The sequence below is a fragment of the Saccharomyces mikatae genome (genome assembly GCF_947241705.1).
Source record: "Saccharomyces mikatae IFO 1815 strain IFO1815 genome assembly, chromosome: 6".
Lineage (NCBI taxonomy): Eukaryota > Fungi > Ascomycota > Saccharomycetes > Saccharomycetales > Saccharomycetaceae > Saccharomyces > Saccharomyces mikatae.
In genome coordinates, this window is record NC_079261.1 from 347829 (window position 1) to 367251 (window position 19423).

The following is a 19423-nucleotide window of genomic DNA, read 5'->3' on the forward strand; positions in this document are numbered from 1 at the left end:
ATCATTAACACTCTGATTTATGTCTGAACCTTTTGGTTTAATATAACTAATCAGCGTGTGTTTTATATACCTCTCTTATATAGATTAAGAAGGAACGACTATTCTTAATTATTACAACTTACTAAACTACTAATTATCAACATATATGTCATCTTTTAACACCGTATATGATAATATACTAGTAATGCGAATACTAGTTGATAGATGATAGTTGATTTTCATTTCAACAAAAATAATAGACATGTCACTATAGACATTAATAATGTTAGACAATAAGGTACGTGTATGTCATAATATCCGTAACAGGTTTTTGTACTTCCAACAGATAATTTGGTACTCTGGCCGAGTGGTCTAAGGCGTCAGGTCGAGGTCCTGATCTCTTCGGAGGCGCGGGTTCAAACCCCGCGGGTATCAATATTTTTTATATTTTGCCATCTATGGGCCTCCTCTTCATCCATATATTGGCGCAGGGTGTGAGTGGATAACAGCTAGTCAGCAAGACGACGAAAGGATAAGAAGAGTTGGGAGTCTCGGAGTGTCCAGTTATTAATAGCTTAAACTAAGAATTAAATTGACAGAAAGGGAAAGAATCCAGAACATAACTATCACCTCCTCTCTTCTCTTCGAAGAAGTTTAATTATCTAATTAAAAAATTAGAAAAAGAACTCCTCATAGGGGGGTCGAACCCCTGACATTTCGGTTTCCTTGCTTGAGCTAAAGTGCTTAAAAGCCGAACGCTCTACCAACTGAGCTAACAAGGACGAGTTCTTCGTAATGTGATCGTTGAAACGGTATAACACACGTTAGCAGTAACGACTATGTTGTAAATGAAACATTAGCTATTACTTTAAAGTGTTGATAATGTTCGAATAAGTGATTACTACTGTTGATAATTAGTAGTTTAGTAAGTTGTAATAATTAAGAATAGTCGTTCCTTCTTAATCTATATAAGAGAGGTATATAAAACACACGCTGATTAGTTATATTAAACCAAAAGGTTCAGACATAAATCAGAGTGTTAATGATAAGAATTTGATGATAACTCATCTTCTTATATAATAAGTTCTGATCAATTAATAGATCTTTATCTCATTACTGCAGTAAATTCTATTATTAGAATTTTTCTACTTCAATTTATACGAAGACGTATAGTTGCAATAACTTAATCCAATTTATACGAATAGGTGTATAGTAGTAATCACTTATTCCAACATGCCCCCTTAAAGATATATTATTGTACTCCAACAGATATCTGCTATGTGTTTGGTTCTTAAGTAATTTTAATTATCAATAGTCCGTTGAGGCCAAAATATCCTGTGGTGTTATCTGATTGTTCAATACTTTAATAAATCTATCAAAATCAGATATTGAGACTGGTTTGGTAAGTAAATCTGCTATATTATCTTTACCTTTTATTTTTATTAGTTTTATAATCTTCTCTTTTATTTTCTCTTTAATTATTTCTGTTTTTATCCATGTGAACTTCTGTTTGGGTTGTAGATAGCTCCGATTTAAACCTTCGATAGCTGGTTTTGAATCAGTAAGCATTGTAAGTTCCTTATCTCCACCTTCTCCGAGTTCTGTTAAGGTTGCCTTCAGTGTTTCTGAGTCTGCATAGCCTTCATAGATAGCATGAAGTTCTGCTTCAGTTGAGGATACGCACTTGTTTGAGCTTTTATTAGAATAAACATTGAAGATATTTTTTCCATACCAAATTATAACACCAATTCTTGATTGTGCATCGTATTCTGTTCCAACTGATGCATCTGTGATAGTAGTGATTTTCTTATCTTTGTTAAGATCTCTATCATAGTGTATGCCTATATTCGTATGTTGTACCAAGTATTGTATGATTTTATAAATCATGTAGAACACCTGTTTATGAGGAAAGTTTACTAATCTAGCCACCTTTTTAACCGCAAATTCAACATCATATCTACATTTATACCTAACATAGTTAAGTTCACCTAATAGTTGCTGTAATTTCAACACGCCGTCTTTGTATTCCTTTTCGGTCATTTTTAATTCTCCGTTTTTAGGATCAATCTTGTATATTGATATGTGTGGAATTGACCTTTTTCTAACCTTATCCAATTCCTTTTTATATTTCTCACCCATTTTTTCTATAAATGATATTAACGTCAAATCAACCGTACCAAGTTTTTTGTTATAGATCAAATCCATTCCTAGAATATCTGTATCCAAAATACCATCTATTAAGGTACCAGTAATTTTCAATTCAAAGGTTTTTTTTAAATTGTTTATGAAATCATCTAGTCTTTGTTCATCACTTGCTGCAATCACACAGTCATCAACATAAACTGCGATCATGAGTTTTTTATCCTTGGATTGGTATAGTCCTGGAGTATAAGTATTATCTTTTAATCCAACACTATTTAGATATCGTCTAAGATGGTCGTTCCATTCTTTAGGACTCTGTTTGAGACCATATAGTGCTTTATCTAGTTTAACAACGCATCTTCTGTCATGAGGGTGTGGAATGTAAATGTCTTCTTCCAGTTTAGCATATAAGAACGCATGGTTAATATCTAGTGTTTTCATGAACATATTCCTATTGTTTGCAATCATCAGAAATATTTTAATGTGGTTATGGTTTAGGGATTCTGTTCCAATAACGTTATACGTGTCTGGTGTCTGGATATCACCTCTACAAACAATTCTTGCTTTATAGATACCATTTCTCTTCTTTGAGAATATTGTATTTGTCGGAATTATTAAATTACTGGGAACATCAGATCTGTTGTATTTGACGTTGATGTCAAATACTTTCATATCCTTGAGATTCTGTAATTCTTTCCTGTATGCCTCTTTATAAGCATGTTTTTCTTTGAGATCAGCATTTCCTGAAATAGCTTCATTGTAGTATATGGTTTTAATTCTCGGTGCAGAACTTGTTTCTGTGTTATCCGGAAGTAATTTAATTATATTCTTTCTCTGACGCTTATTGTCTCTTTCAACCATGTCATGAAACGAGGTCCTGTTTTCAACAGGCCGCTTTCTTTTCTTATTCAAAGAATTAAACGTTTTATTCAGGAATCCAGCTTTGTTTATTGCTGGTTTTTCTGACTCAATTGTTTCATCTGTTATTATTGATGATTTTAGTGTAGCATTCGATTTTTCCGCTTCGCTATTTTCCATCACTTGTACTAACTCTTCATTATTACCTTCCGATGAGATACTTGTATCAGAGTTATTTTTGTTTTCTACCTTGTTTGATTCAACATATGTTTGGTCAGTATTGTCCATAACATTTATAACCAGGGGCAGGTGATGACTTTCTTCGTGAGTAGAATAGTCATCATTTTGAACATCATTGTCCTTTAATGATGTAACATTTGATTCAGTTTGAACATCTACGTATTGAGAGGTGTCATAACTTGAGGTTTTTGAATCTAAATCTTGTTCAAGTAATACTTCTGGATCAACAATGTTTTCGAATAATTCTTGTTGTGATTGTAAGATATTATCATCTGTTACATTGTCCTTATTACTTGCAACTGTAACTGATTCATTAGTAGGATCATGTGAAATATAATCGCTCTCATCTTCTGATGATTCCTTGTAATTTATTTCCTTTCCACTGATCTTCCTATGCGTTCTACTAGCAATATTATCATCATTGTTGATGTTTATGCTGTTCTGGCTTCCAACAAGGTTCTCTTGTAGTGCCGTGGGGACTCTATAAACATTTTCATCGAGAATATCCTCATCAGTATTACTTGATTTATTAATTTCGTTTCGATCGCTTTCAGTAGTGATCTTTTCTTTTGAGTGAAGATCTGAATCTATATCCATGTTTTTCACATGATTGTATTTGTCTTCTTCCTCTTCTTCTATGTTAGCAAAGACGTAGTCTAAATTACCTTCTAGATTATCACTAGGAGATGGGTACTTAGCATTTAATTCAATCTGAGCTAATTCTTCTGTGGTGAACAAGTCTGTAAGTAGTGTAACTTGTTTATGGTCATCTTCGTAATTTTCCAATGCATCATATAACCTGGAAACAGCATCTGAGTTTTCTGCTTCATTGATGGAATCTGATCTACTTTGATCATCTGGGTATATGTTCTGTGTGTTCCTTAATATTGGATCCACTGCATAGTCTGGAATTGTGTAATTATCTGAAGTGAGAATTTTTTTAATAGATGGTACAAAAAATTTGTATCCGTGACTATTAGGATCTTTGCATAATATTATAGCACGAAGTCCTGATGGTTTTAGTTTATTGTGATTATGATTCCAAATTATTCCTTGTTCTCCGAAGGGTAAAAAGGACATGAATCTCACTTTCACAGGTTGACTAGAGATTGCCTGTAGTGGCAGTTGACCTGTGGCTTTGTTTTCTAAACAATTGCGTACATTGGTAGCAGATGTCACTGCGTATTCCCAAAATTTAATACGTAATTTACTATGTTTTAACAATGTTGTTGCATCAGTAACGATAGTTCTGATGTATCTCTCTGCTCTTCCATTGGCAGCATGATCTTGTGTAGCAGAAAAAATATGATGAATTCCTTTTGAAACAAAATATTTTGCTATCTGATCATTTGTAAATTCAGTTCCTTGATCTGAATTGATTTCTCTGACCTTTCTGTCAAATTGAGTTTCCACATACTGAATATTTTTCTTGATCTGAGCCAAAATAGTTTCAGCATTTTTGTTAAAATGTGTGGAGGTGATACAATATCTTGTATTGTTATCAACCATAATAAGCATGTATCTTTTCGTATCCGAGTTCGAATTTGATACTGGACCAAAGATATCCATGCACCACGATGAACCTGGTTCATGATCGATACTGTGTTCGTTCATAGATCCTTTATAATGGTTCCTTCTCGTGGCTTTTGAAACTTTACAAGTTTCACACCAAAATTCATTTGGTTCTTTTATTAAGTCAAGATTTTCTTCATAATGACTATGTTTAATTGAGTTTTCAATTTGTTGAACTCCTGTATGTCCCATTCTTTTATGAGCATCTTTTAAGTTTATAATTTTGGGCTTCAGTCTAATTTTGTTAGAAGAAGTTGGTTGTATTGCATTGATTTTGGAATCATATGCTGAGTGATCAATTAAGTCATCCATTTTTACGTGAATAATTCCATTTTTAACATGAGTTTTTATGTTCATATCCTTGTTTTCCAAGGTAGAATAGTTCTTGCTTAACACCAGATCGGTTTCTCTAGCTAACTCATAACCACTTATAATAGTAGTTTCTTCTTCAGGAACATAATGAGTTAATAAGTAATCATCATTTGTGTTACATTTAATTTTAATGTATCCTGATCCTTTAACGGAAACTGCATTGTTTTTCCCAATACCAAAGAACTTTACCTTTTCTTTGTTGTCTTCATAATCAAACAATATATTTTTATTGTTCGTGATATTGACACCTGAACCAGTATCAATAATGACTAGATTTTTGTTTGAACCCTTTTTGTTCTTCTTCTTCTGTTTTTTCAAAAGTTCTGACTGGTTTCGTGCCTGTTTTAATATATTCTTTTTGGGTTGAACCTTGTGAATAATAACCTTTTGAGTAGCTGGGCGTTGAATGCCTAAGTTCTCTGTTTAATTTCTTTCTACAGTTAACTGAGCTGTGGAATTCCGATTTACAGTACTTACAATTTCTTTCTGAATAGTAAGAGTCATTTGAACTCAAGTCCATTACTGTTTCAATTACAATATTGATTAAAATTTCTTCAATTCTCTCATTTTTACCAATTGAGTATATATGTAAACGTTGTTTAACCGGATTTTTCAAAGATTCATGTAAGGTTCCAAGGATTGCCTCTTCTAAAATGTATGTAAGATTTGAACAATTTTGACAACATTTTGAAAGGATCCATTTTTCCATTAATACTAACTTTTGAAGTTCATTCATTAACAAATCAGTATTCTTACAAGTTGTATCCACCAACACTTTTTTCCAAGCCTTTTGTCTTATTTCTCTACCATAAAGGCTTATGTATTTTTTCTTCAAGTCACGGATGATTCTAAAGATATCACTTGTGTTAATGTTCATTATATCAGGACTTTCATTTAAACCTTCTTTGATAACCTTACATAAGATTTCATTTTCACGAGAATCGATGTTTTTAATTTGTTGATCAAAAATGTCATCAAATTCGTACTTCTCAATGAATTGTTGAAAGCTGTTCAAGAAAACAGGAATATTTTCGATTTTAGTCATCTTATGCTTAAATACCCAATCCTTAGGGTAAAATCTCCTATTTCTTGAGGTCAGAGTATCGAATAAATAATATGTCCCAGTTGAATCATTTCTTTCATGTAACCTTTTAACATCTTTATCGAAATCAATCGATTCTAACTTTCTTTTTAATCCAAGAATTACATTACTAGTTTTTTCAATTTTTTCATCGATTTCCATTAACTGATCGAGATTTGAAATATCGTCATCCTGTTTAACCTCATTTGTAATCTTATTCTTTTTAACGGTTAATTTGTTTAAAAATATTTCATACGTTTCTAAATCAATTAAGGCTTGCTTCCTCTGTTTGTCATCAATAGAAGTATCGATAATAAAATTTTTAATTTTTTTAGTAGTATCTTGAATATTGACTCTTGATTGAACCTGCGTAGAAATGTTGTCGTCAGTAACATTTCTTGTTTCATCCCTCACTGGGGTCGCCATGTTGATAATTAGTAGTTTAGTAAGTTGTAATAATTAAGAATAGTCGTTCCTTCTTAATCTATATAAGAGAGGTATATAAAACACACGCTGATTAGTTATATTAAACCAAAAGGTTCAGACATAAATCAGAGTGTTAATGATAAGAATTTGATGATAACTCATCTTCTTATATAATAAGTTCTGATCAATTAATAGATCTTTATCTCATTACTGCAGTAAATTCTATTATTAGAATTTTTCTACTTCAATTTATACGAAGACGTATAGTTGCAATAACTTAATCCAATTTATACGAATAGGTGTATAGTAGTAATCACTTATTCCAACAACTACTATACACCTATTCGTATAAATTGGATTAAGTTATTTGTTGATAATTAGTAGTTTAGTAAGTTGTAATAATTAAGAATAGTCGTTCCTTCTTAATCTATATAAGAGAGGTATATAAAACACACGCTGATTGGGTGTATTAAACCAAAAGGTTCAGACATAAATCAGAGTGTTGATGATAAGAATTTAGTGTTAACTCATCTTCTTATTGTTGTAATATAAATCAACTATCATCTACTAACTAGTAGTCATATTACTAGTATATTATCATATACGGTGTTAGAAGATGACGCAAATGATGAGATATAGTCATCTAAACTAGTGGAAGCTGAAACGCAAGGATTGATAATGTAATAGGATCAATGAATAAGAACATATAAAACGATGATAATAATGTTTATAGAATTGTGTAGAATTGCAGATTCCCTTTTATGGATTCCTAAATCCCTGAGGAGAACTTCTAGTATATCTACATACTTAATATTATTGCCTTATAAAAAATGGAATCCCAAAAATTACATCAAACTCCACTATTATCTCATATACGAACAAATGTATATTCGTAGTCACTTATTCTAACATGTATAATAGTAGGTTCTTATTCGAACAGAACCATGTTCTACCCTTTATATAACTTTTAGTCGTTTTATACATTTTAGGACACATTAATAGTCGCTTTCGTGTGTTGTGTCGACTAAATACGCACAGTAGCTATTTTTGTTTTACCCGACATCAATAAAAGATCAGACATCTATTATCTTAAAAAAAAGAGTGGCAAGAGCAAGGGGATGGTGATAAAACTAAACAATATCGACTAGTAAAGGAGAGTGACAATGTTCAGCTCCTGATCATGGATACTTAGTACGGGCCAACATTGAAAATTGGCACCGTTGTATCGCTTTTTATCGATACTTGATGTTACTGTACTTGTGAAAATATTATGACTAGGTACGATAATGGTCCATTACTAGACCATCAAATCTCATTTTTCATAACAGACAAGGTTACTATTACGAATCTGAATATTTTATAATCTGATCTTATTCGCAACCTGCTCTGTATTTCAAAAAATGCTTACCTACATAAATTATTTGCAGTTGAGATTATCTCTGATCATATATATTAACACTCCTGGCTCCTCTCTTGGTCGCGTCCAAGCATCTCTTCTAAGAGGACATGCATACCCAGAGTAATTCTTGAAGCAGGCACACAGAGCGAGCGCGTTCGAATGGTTTTTTCTCGCTAAGGGCATCGTTTGGGCCGCTTCATTAATTTTTCCACTAGAGGGATCCATACAAAAAACGGGCATGTTTTTTTGTTTACCATCGCCTAAAGAGGAAAACATCAACAATCAGATATGGGACACAAAATGTAGAAGCACCATAAAACTCACGTCAACGGTAACTTTATTTTTGTTGTGTTAATTAATCATTTTCAAATTTTATTTTTGCAGCATCTTTAAAAGAATATTATGCAAGTAGGTGCGGAACATACATAGAATATTACTTCTGCTTGCGTTCCGCATACGGTCTACCCGATCTGTTTTGTTGTGATTTCCTCTTTCGTCTTCCTTTGCAGAAATAGATTTGTCCCTTCTTGTTGTGGATACAGCGTGTAGTTATATATATTAAGTAATTGATTATATTGCACTTTTTGTTCAGGGGAACGGCACTTGAGTGATCTATTATTCCTGGCGATTTTGAGTTTGTATTGTTTTTTTATATTCGGGCAGAATTGGGCTGGTTACAATTTTAGTGTCCTCGGATTTTAAGCGACAGTTTTTACTTGTGGCTCTTGGTATATCTTCTTAAAAAAATACTAAGGTCGTTAGTGAGCACAACTATAAAGATCACAAAAGTGCAACTAAGAAACAAGATCTGCCAGATAAGAAAAACGCCAAAATATTTTCTTCGGTTATATCAAACATCAAAGGAAGCTTCAATCTTCTCATCATGTCAAGATCTCTTTTGGTAGAGAATAATAGAACCATTAATGGTAGTGAGGATAATGGTATAAACGATACTCAATATATTGTACAAAAAAGAAATGTACCAAGAACCATTCTCGCTAACGTCACTAATAATGCAAATATTTTGCAAGAGATCACGATGAATAAAAAAATTGGCATAAAGGGCTTTTCCAGGTTAAACTCTTTTTTTCCTTTGAAAGATGATATTACGAGGCCCAATGATTTCAGCACCTCTTTTAATGATAGTGAAGAGGAGAAAAAACGAGAGATGTTTAACAATAAAGAAAATATTCCTGAGTATGGATATTCGGAGCAGAGAAAGGAACAGCAGAAGCATTATTTAAAAGATGACTCCATTCACACAAGTTCGACTGCATTAAGTTGCAATGGGCTGGTATATTCTGAGAATAAGTCGTTTTCCAACCAACTTGAATGGCAGAAAAAGATTTTAAAAGAAGATTCGAAAAAAAAAAGACCAATATCAACTCTTGTTGAGCAAGATGAACAAAAAAAGTTTAAAATACATGAATTCACCACGGAAGAAGAGATTCTAGAGGAATATGAATGGGATGATTTGGATGAAGAAGATTGTGATGATCCTTTGATGGTGAGCGAGGAGGTCGATGATATTTTTGAATATCTGCATCACCTGGAAATAATCACACTACCGAATAAGGCGAATCTTTACAAGCATAAGAACATTAAACAGAACAGAGACATCTTAGTTAACTGGATAATCAAGATCCATAACAAGTTTGGTCTCCTGCCAGAGACTTTGTATTTGGCGATAAATATAATGGACAGATTTCTTTGTGAAGAGGTGGTTCAATTGAATAGATTGCAACTGGTTGGTACATCATGCTTGTTTATCGCATCTAAATATGAAGAGATTTACTCCCCTAGCATAAAACATTTCGCATACGAGACAGATGGCGCCTGTTCTGTAGAAGAAATTAAAGAAGGTGAAAGATTTATTCTGGAAAAACTTGACTTCCAAATTAGTTTTGCTAACCCGATGAACTTTCTGAGGAGAATATCAAAGGCGGATGACTATGATATTCAATCCAGAACACTAGCAAAATTCTTAATGGAAATATCTATAGTGGATTTTAAGTTCATTGGAATACTACCATCATTGTGCGCCTCAGCGGCAATGTTCCTCTCGAGAAAAATGTTGGGTAAAGGAAACTGGGATGGTAATTTGATCCACTATAGTGGTGGTTACACAAAGGAGAAACTATATCCCGTTTGTCAGCTACTGATGGATTATCTTGTTGGCTCGACCATTCATGATGAGTTCTTAAAAAAGTATCAATCAAGAAGATTCTTAAAGGCTTCTATAATTTCTATCGAATGGGCATTGAAGGTCAGGAAGAATGGTTATGATATTATGACTTTGCATGAGTGAAGGTCCAAAAACCTTCACAGAAACCAAATTTTCTTTTCCTCTTTTTCATCTATTTTATAGAAAACCTAGGCATTCATCATTCACATAACGGTTATCTCATATATATATATATATATTATCACACGGTGTCAGTTTTGTAAGCTGTAATAATTAATTCATTGTTTCTTTTTTCTTTGGTGGAAAATTGACCGTAAAATGCTGTATGGCGCATTTTCCTATTTTTTTTTAGTACATAAAAGAAATAAAGAAGTGTGTCTATCGATGATATGTAGAATGCAGGAGGGGGTTAGAAGACAGAAAATGTGACTAATGTTTTGATGTTTTTTGTTTGCACCAGTCATAAACTTTGAAGTAAACCATGCCGTGTTTTGGCTTCTTGAATTTGAGCCTCAAAGAATCTAGATTCGTTTCAGGTACGGCAATATCGCCAATTAATTCATTGATGAAATCTTTAAATGCTGGATCTGATTCAATATCGATACCACCACTGTAATGAACAAAAGTTTCATCCCATTTGAAGCTGTCATTTTTGATTTTTCTGGCGATATACATTGACATAGCGGCTAAATATGATGGTTTCAAGTGAATGAACTTATTACAGCATAAAGAATACTCCATGATGAATTTGGCAGTGTTCCTTGTTTCAATGCAGTAATCGTCAGCTTTTGAAATTCTTCTAATAAAATTCATGGGATTTGGTAAAGATACGTTGTAGCTCAGAGAGGTTAGAATGAAGAGTTCAGCCTTCCTAATTTCTTCGACAGTGGCAGCACCATCAGTCACATACGCAAAATTTGCTATTTTAGGTAGTTTAACTTCTTCAAACTTACAGGCAATGAACAAACAAGTAATGCATAATAGTTGTAGTTTGTTCAATTTGACAACATTTTGTGATAAAAATCGATCTAATAAGTTTATCGCTAAAAATAATGTTTCAGGTAAGCAATGAAACTTCTCGTGAACCTCAATTAGCCAGTCGATTAATAAAGCTCTCATGGAACTTTTCAAATGATAGGGAGATTCTGTATCCAATAGGTAGTTATGCGTCGGTAGTGTTTGAGTTTCCCTCTCGTAAAGATGAGAAAATATAGAATCTGTATATTCTGTTACCATGAATGGATCATTTATTTCTGATGTATCTAAATCTTTCCATTGACGAAGTTTTGGTTTTTTTATGGCTTTTGATTCCACTTGGTCATCTGAGTCGTTTGTAAGTTGTCTTTTCCTGGTTTTTTCTGAGTGAATGGAATCTCTTTTGATGTTACTTTGGGGGAGTTGTAAAGTATCGATCTTATTACAGTTCACCTCAGATAAAATTTTCTTTTCATTCGTAGAATGAGGTGTCAGCTTAATTGCAATATCTTTAGAGATTGTTTGGGGAACATTTTCTTTGCCTATACAATTCTCATTATTATTTTGGTTTTTTTTTTCACTAATTGGACTGGGAATACAATTCATTTCAAATAACTAGAGGAAGAGAAGAATAAAACTGAATAATAATTACCAACACTGTACGTATGTTGTTATTTGTATGTCTATGCTGGATTGATTAAAACTTTTTTTCTGACACAAATCAAAATTGCTACTTGTGTGAGATGAAGTAGTTATATATATGTTTATAAGAACAAGGCTAATGTAATTAACCCTAAAAAAGAAAATTATTTAGTACTCCAAAATGGTAAATATACAAAAATAAGTTGCGAATTGCCAATTGCCAATTGTGGGCTTCAGAGAAGAAGCAGAAACAGTAATGCCTGATCCTGTCCCAGGCCCGCTTGTTTTACCGTAGAGGGAGGGCCCTTTTTTGTTTACCGTCGCAAAAAAACGCGAACAATACGCGTCCCGTCGTTAAATTTTGTGGTACGCGTAAATGATATTTAGTATTCTTTTTAGGACGCGTTACTTGACTATACGGTAGTGAAAGGCTTTTTTTGTTTTTTTTTGCTGTGTAAGTTCATTTGAAAATATTTGTATTCTTACTCATGCACAATTAGATAGCTTTCCAAAATGGCAATGAAGTCACATTTAATAGGTGACAAAAAATATATACACTTGTATTCGTCATCAAAAAAGCTCGCACTCAGGATCGAACTAAGGACCAACAGATTTGCAATCTGCTGCGCTACCACTGCGCCATACGAGCTTAGTTTATTAATGTTACTGAGGATTGAAACGGTATAGCACAAGTTAGTAGTGATGACTTTGTTGTAGATGAAACATTAGAAATTACTTAATAGGGTAATTGCTAATGACACCTGAAACGAACTTAGACACTTTACTCAAAGCAATAATAATAACCAACATATATAAATAGTAGTATTGTAGGAAACTAGAATACAAGTTGATAATTAGTTGTTTAGTAAGTTGTAATAAAAATGAAAATCAACTATCGTCTATCAACTAGTAGTCATACTACTAGTACATTATCATATACGGTGTTATAAGATGACATAAGTTATGAGAAGCGGTCATCGAAATAAGTGGAAGCTGAAATGCAAGGATTGATAATGTAATAGGATAATGACTGACAGCAATAAAATGACGATAAAAGCATATACGGAATTATGTAGAATCACCAGTTCCGTTTATTGGATTCCTATATCCTCGAGGAGAACTTCTAGCATATTATATATACCAAATAATATTGCTTTATCAACAATGGAATCCCAACAATTATCTCAAAATTCACCCTTGCCTCATACCTGATTTTCATCAAAGCTACTAGTAGCATTAGTACTAGTTGATTGGACAATAGCCGATTTTTATTCCAACATCTTCGAATTTCTCTCCATCAATCTCTTTTGCTTGTGCATAAGTTGATTGATGCTGTTGCGTAGTTTTTATAGGAAGGCTTTTTTGTCTTTTTCGCTTCTGCCGTTCATTATTGGATAACCTCCGAAATACGTTGGAGTGAGGCTGACACATTCAAAAAGAACATAAGGTGCAGAAATGAACACTTAAATACGTTCCTCGTAGCAAGTATAGAAAAGTATGGTGATAAATATACTGATTAATAAGAGTTTACCTTTTAATGTTTAAGTCAACACTAATCTCAATAATGAGAAGGCCCTTGAAAAGTTTCCAACTTTTAACAGGAGCTAACCCATCGAATACACAGCCGCAATGTCCCAGAGCTTCCGTAAGAGACATCACGGAAAAGCAGATATCAAGAACACCATCTGCGCCAACGGCGATTCCATTAAGGGAGATTATCTACAAAGTACCCGGTTTATTTCCTCGCCCTGTAGGAGACTCTGTTAAGGATTTCCGAGATTTCATTAAAAGTGAGGATGTATTTCAAACTGAGCTTTTAAAAACGTTGCCGTTTTATCCGAATCCTTCAAAATTAAAAAAATCGAGGGTCATAAGGACTGTTGTTGATGATGACGGCAACTACATCAACGAATTTTGCATACGCCCAATAAACCCCTCAGTACCTGAGACAGAGTTGAAACACCTGATTTTTATTCATGGGTACGGAGCCGGATTGGGGTTTTTTATTAAGAATTTCGAGGATATACCTCTATTGAATAACGAGTGGTGTGTACATGCGATTGATTTGCCCGGGTATGGTTTCTCTTCAAGACCTAAGTTTCCATTCGAGTATCCAAGAGATAACCTTCATGATGTCCAAGATTGGTTTCACAAAAGACTACACACATGGTTTAATAAAAGAAATCTTTTGAACAAACCTGACAAAAACGTTGTTATGGCACATTCGTTAGGATCTTACTTGATGGCATTATACGTACAAAAATATAAGGAGCGTCCATCTTTTAAAAAATTGATTCTTTGTTCTCCGGCAGGCGTCTCTCATAGGGATTCAAATAACACTACTTCAGAGGCTGAAAAATGGAAACCACCGCCTTGGTGGTATGTCAAGCTTTGGGATAGAAATATTTCGCCTTTTACACTCGTAAGAAATTCTCGCCAGTTCGGTTCAAAAATTACAAGTGGATGGTCATATCGCCGCTTCAAGCATATTCTGAATGGTGACTTAAAACAGTCAAGTCGATTCGAGGCTCTACACAGGTACGCATATTCCATTTTCAACAAGCGTGGCTCAGGTGAATACTTATTAAGTTTTGCCCTGAAGTGTGGCGGCGAACCTAGGTTACCCCTGGAGGAGCAATTATTCAATGATAGAAACCTAAATATTCTAAGAAGTAGTAATTATGAGTGGCTTTGGCTTTATGGCGATGACGATTGGATGGATGTTAATGGTGGAATTAGAGTATCTAAATTTTTGAATGAGAAGTTGAGGCAAAAAAGTAATGTTATTATTGTTCCTCATGCAGGGCATCACCTGTATTTGGATAACTCAAAATTTTTTAATGATATTCTTGTAAAAGAGATGCGAAAGGTTTAATGAAGAAATTCTAAGTGTCTACATTCATTACATAAAAAAGGTTTTTAACGTAGGTTTTACAATAATATTTCTTTTTTTTTCTGCTTTAATAATTTGTACGCAGTTTTGCACATTGAAGCAGAATCAAATAAAACTGCGGCTGATAATAAATATACATAGCAACAAATAACAATCAATATTTTTATCACAAATGAAAAGGTTTACAATACCCAACAATATGAATCCTTCACATAGCAAAATAGCAAGAATTTCTATTTTGCTTCCTCCTTCATTTTGTTCTACTTAACACCTTGCCAAGCTTGTTCAATATCGTCAATTGAAATATTTTTGACGAGATGTATTAGAAGAGCGTGACTTTCGTGGATTTTCCATCTCGCGATTGTACTGGTGCTCCACTCAAAGCCTTTCCGGAGTTCAGAAAACTTACATACAACATTAAAGAATATGAAAAAACTATTAAGAAATAAATTTCAGGAGTTCGCAAATTTTCATTAACTTTCAGCTTCCCACTGCCACCCTAGTGTTCAGTGTATACGTACATCTATCTAAAGAAGTTGACTAAAAATGACAGCTTCATCGCACGAAGATAACTTAGTGTTTGAATGTTACAACGATCCTGAACTAAAAAAGTGGACACACCTTGCTAATGCAAAAGTTTGGAAAGGCATTCTAACCGTGCAGCAGTACGTCGATAGAGAAGAATTGTTGGGATCTTCAGAGATAGCTCAGAAAAATAATGCAAATGAGATAATGGAAAAATATCCAAAAAGTTATCAATGGCTTGGACAAAAATACTTCATTTTGAGGGACCGATCTCTGCCGGACGATGGAAAGTTCAGCCAAGTTGTCTCCAGTTGTGAAACACTAAACAGGATTGGATATTGTATTCATCCAGGTTCTAACGAAAAAATTGAACCCGCTTTCATTGTATGCATTGGAGGCGTTTTTACCTTTGAAAACCATCGCGGGAAAGGTTATGCCAAGAGCATGATTTTAAGACTGAATGAATTTTATGACCAAATTCGTGATGAAGCTAACAACGTGTTAGAATTGAAAAACTTAGTCATCAATCTCTATAGCGAAGTCGGGGAATATTATTCTACACTAGGATATGAGAGTATGCATGTTCCTTTGCATCGCCTCTCTAAGTTAGATGAATTAACTGAAATGTATTGTGGAGAAGGAGGTGACAGCGATGGCCGGTATTTAGGATTTGATGATTACAGCGATTTAGTTGAATTACATGAGGCACAGTTTAAAAATAATTTATTAAGTTTACATAAGAAGAATCCAGAAAAATTCATCTTCACCGTTGCGCCAGACTTTGACATTTTCAAGTGGTTCCAATATCGTGACCTTTTTATTATGCAGAAATCAGAAAGAGAAAAGCGGCAAAATCTGCACTTTGGATACGCGTTGAGTGATGACAGCCACATCATATGGCATCATAATTGGAACGGTGATTCTCTGATAATTGTCAAAATTCATACCCCTGAAGAGACTCTTCAAAGAAAAGAATTAAGACTTAAAAAGCTGCTAAAGAAGGCTATAGAAGAAACAAAAGTTCATGGATTAAAAGAATTAGAATTTTGGGATGATGAAATCCCTATCAAACAGTTTCCAGAGCTGTTCCAGCTATTGAAAAAGCTGGAAAATGAATCTAAAGTTTTCTCAGAAAACGGTTCTATCAGTGCTGTCAGGCCACCAAAAGGGTATGCGGCTGAACAGATAATTTGGGATAATAACACCAAATTCTGTTGGTTTTAACTATATGATGGAGTGGCGAACACACGAAAAGTTAGCTATTGAATTATATATTTCTTATTTCCTTCTAAAAATCTTATGAACTAGTGCGTACCGTAATAGATTCAACATCTCTTTTTGTACTCTGCAAAACTACTAGCTTACTAAATGTTAATAAAACTCTTTTCCTTTTTTTCTTCATTTCTCGCATTCATGAAAGCGAATAAATTTAGGGGATTATTATGCATATCGAAAGATTTTTCACCTATAACACCGTCTGCAGAAAACAATCTAAAACAAAGGGCGAATATAGCGTTGCTCATTCTATCCAATATTCAGAATGTAATAAAGAAAGGAAACAATGTCTTCACTGGGGACTAAGTGTGCAGACCGGTTGTTATCAAACATATTACCAATTCCGAGTAAGAATGCCATCGCTAGGTCGACGTACCTCTTAAGTTCAAGGAATCAACAATACAGAGGCATATTAACATCAACAGTAGACTGGAAACCAATAAAGACAGGAAGAAGTCCAAACGATGATTCTAGAAAGGATGGATCGTTCGGAAAGAAAATTGTGCTGGGTCTCATGTTTGCAATGCCAATAATATCCTTCTATTTGGGAACTTGGCAAATGAGAAGATTAAAGTGGAAAACCAAGTTGATTGCAGCATGTGAAAGTAAACTTACATATGAACCGATATCGCTCCCTAAGTCGTTTACTCCAAACATGTGTGAAGAGTGGGAATACCGTAAAGTTACACTTTCGGGACATTTTCTTCACAATGAAGAGATGTTTGTTGGTCCAAGAAAAAAAAATGGAGAGAAAGGTTATTTCTTGTTTACACCATTCATTAGGGATGACACCGGTGAAAAAGTGCTTATAGAAAGAGGGTGGATTAGTGAAGAAAAAGTGGCTCCTGATTCAAGAAATCTACGTCATTTATCGTTGCCTCAAGGGAAACATTTGAAGGTGATTTGTTTAGTAAGAGCACCAAAGAAAAGAGGCTCATTACAATGGGCGAAAAAGGATCCGAATTCTAGATTGTGGCAGCTGCCAGATATTTATGACATGGCAAAATCGTCTGGATGCACACCTATTCAATTTCAAGCTTTGTATGACATGAAGGACCATCCGATGATTAAGGAGGACACAAAAAAAGAATCTCCATCAAATAATTCAACCTCCAGCTTCTGGAAGTTTTGGAAACGAGAATCTTCGGATAGTGAAAACCAAACACAAACAACTACTAATAATGTATCAAGACTTAACACTGGAGAGGAAAATCCAACTGACCAAACGATTGAATTTGATGAACGGCAGTTCATTAAAGCAGGTGTCCCCATAGGTAGGAAGCCCACCATTGATTTAAAGAATAACCATCTACAATATCTGGTAACATGGTATGGTCTTTCGCTTCTGAGCACAATCTTCCTTATTGTGGCCCTTAGAAAGGTTAAAAGGGGAGGTGTTATATCCCAGGATCAAATGATCAAAGAGAAACTAAAGCATACAAGGAAGTATATGTGAAATAAAGGTTTTCTATCTGTGTACTAGATTTTTGCGAAGAGCGCACGATTTTACAAACACCCTTTTTAAACATTATTCTACAGATGTTTAGCATTACTATGAGGCCAATCATGGCAAACTTATATAACTCAAACCTGTATATATAATATAACACCTTTCCTTCTGTATGTCACATGTGCCGCTCGCAGTGCCACTATGGCGCATTGCCCGGATAAGATCGATGAATAAGAGCCAAAACAAACACGTTTTATCAACACACGAATCTAGTTTGCTGAAGACGATCCTTTTATTGTTTAACCTTGAAGCATATGAGTTTAACAATAGTGCCAAAGTGCAACTAAAAGGTGTTCTTAGTACTATTTTCACGTATGAGCGAAGACAAGGCCAAATTAGGAAGTGCGAGGTCGGCCACAGAATACCGTCTATCCATTGGTAGTGCTCCGACTTCCAGAAGGTCTTCTATGGGTGAGTCCTCATCCCTTGCAAAATTTTCTGGTCAAGAAGGACTGACGGGTTCTGTTGGTGAAAACAACGAGAACGCCATACAGCAGCTTCTCTTGCCGAAGATAAGAGAGTTAAGTGATTCCATCATCACTTTAGATTCAAATTTCACGCACCTGAACTTCATTCACGAGAGTTTAGCTGATCTAAATGAATCGCTAGGATCGTTATTATATGGTATCATGAGCAATTCATGGTGCGTAGAATTTTCACAAGCGCCTCATGATATTCATGATGATCTAATCGCTATTAAACAGTTGAAGTCGTTAGAAGATGAGAAAAAAAGCCTATTAAAGGATATCTCTAATTTAGAACATCTGTTTACAGGAAAGAAAGACGAACAAAGTGAAAACGGAATGAACAATGAATCTCAGAACAACCATTTTAGTCAACCACTATTTCCTTCCTCACAAGTAAGAAAACATAGGCCGTACGACAGTAAAGATAAGAGGAAGTCTTCCAAGGTCATTAACAATTCACAAGCAGAGAATGACGAAGATTATGATGATGATACTAGTAGTGAAGCTTCATTTGTGCTAAATCCAACAAATTTGCGAACGTCCAAATCATCTCAAGGATACGTGAGTAAAAACGTGCGTCCAAGTAACAATAACAATAGTAAACTAAGAAGAAAATCCATCTTACATACAATAAGAAACAGTATTGCTTCTGGTGCTGATTTGCCCATAGAAGACAATAATGTTGTTAATCTAGGAGATCTGCATTCAAATAATCGAATATCACTTGGAAGCGGTGCTGCTAGGGTTTTCAATGGGCCTATGACAAAGAAAAGGAATTCTATGTTCACTGGGCGTGCTGAAAGGTCCTCCACAGAAAACAGACACTCAGTTGCAAAAAAAAATGAAAAAAAAATGAGTGCAAGGCCGCCTTTCAGGTGACTG

General features: G+C 34.3%; 6 protein-coding genes and 3 non-coding genes across 9 annotated transcripts; 6 read left to right on the forward strand and 3 right to left on the reverse strand.

Moving 5' to 3' along the window:
* The first annotated feature begins 332 nt into the window (after positions 1-332).
* Positions 333-414, forward strand: Smki_6.trna9L. Its single transcript has one exon. It is a non-coding gene; the product is annotated as a tRNA-Leu (tRNA).
* A 251-nt stretch (positions 415-665) lies between these two features.
* Positions 666-761, reverse strand: Smki_6.trna10K. Its single transcript has 2 exons — positions 725-761; positions 666-701 (listed from the first exon to the last, which is right to left on the reverse strand). It is a non-coding gene; the product is annotated as a tRNA-Lys (tRNA).
* Positions 762-8952: 8191 nt separating this feature from the next.
* Positions 8953-10377, forward strand: CLB1 (B-type cyclin CLB1; the record flags this gene model as incomplete). The annotated part of the gene is made up of 1 exon (XM_056222201.1): positions 8953-10377. One exon carries the CDS (start codon positions 8953-8955, stop codon positions 10375-10377), a length of 1425 nt encoding a protein of 474 aa, XP_056081916.1.
* Positions 10378-10683: 306 nt separating this feature from the next.
* CLB6 (B-type cyclin CLB6) lies at positions 10684-11835 on the reverse strand (the record flags this gene model as incomplete). Its single annotated transcript, XM_056222202.1, has 1 exon — positions 10684-11835. One exon carries the CDS (start codon positions 11833-11835, stop codon positions 10684-10686), a length of 1152 nt encoding a protein of 383 aa, XP_056081917.1.
* A 613-nt stretch (positions 11836-12448) lies between these two features.
* Positions 12449-12520, reverse strand: Smki_6.trna11C. The gene has a single exon. It is a non-coding gene; the product is annotated as a tRNA-Cys (tRNA).
* A 915-nt stretch (positions 12521-13435) lies between these two features.
* Positions 13436-14746, forward strand: CLD1 (carboxylic ester hydrolase; the record flags this gene model as incomplete). Its single annotated transcript, XM_056222203.1, has 1 exon — positions 13436-14746. The coding sequence occupies one exon, from the start codon at positions 13436-13438 to the stop codon at positions 14744-14746; it is 1311 nt and encodes a 436-aa protein (XP_056081918.1).
* A 564-nt stretch (positions 14747-15310) lies between these two features.
* On the forward strand, positions 15311-16513 carry SMKI06G1520 (uncharacterized protein; the record flags this gene model as incomplete). Its single annotated transcript, XM_056222204.1, has 1 exon — positions 15311-16513. One exon carries the CDS (start codon positions 15311-15313, stop codon positions 16511-16513), a length of 1203 nt encoding a protein of 400 aa, XP_056081919.1.
* Positions 16514-16850: 337 nt separating this feature from the next.
* On the forward strand, positions 16851-18020 carry SHY1 (cytochrome oxidase assembly protein SHY1; the record flags this gene model as incomplete). Its single annotated transcript, XM_056222205.1, has 1 exon — positions 16851-18020. The coding sequence occupies one exon, from the start codon at positions 16851-16853 to the stop codon at positions 18018-18020; it is 1170 nt and encodes a 389-aa protein (XP_056081920.1).
* A 368-nt stretch (positions 18021-18388) lies between these two features.
* DAM1 (Dam1p) lies at positions 18389-19420 on the forward strand (the record flags this gene model as incomplete). The annotated part of the gene is made up of 1 exon (XM_056222206.1): positions 18389-19420. One exon carries the CDS (start codon positions 18389-18391, stop codon positions 19418-19420), a length of 1032 nt encoding a protein of 343 aa, XP_056081921.1.
* Positions 19421-19423: the final 3 nt, after the last annotated feature.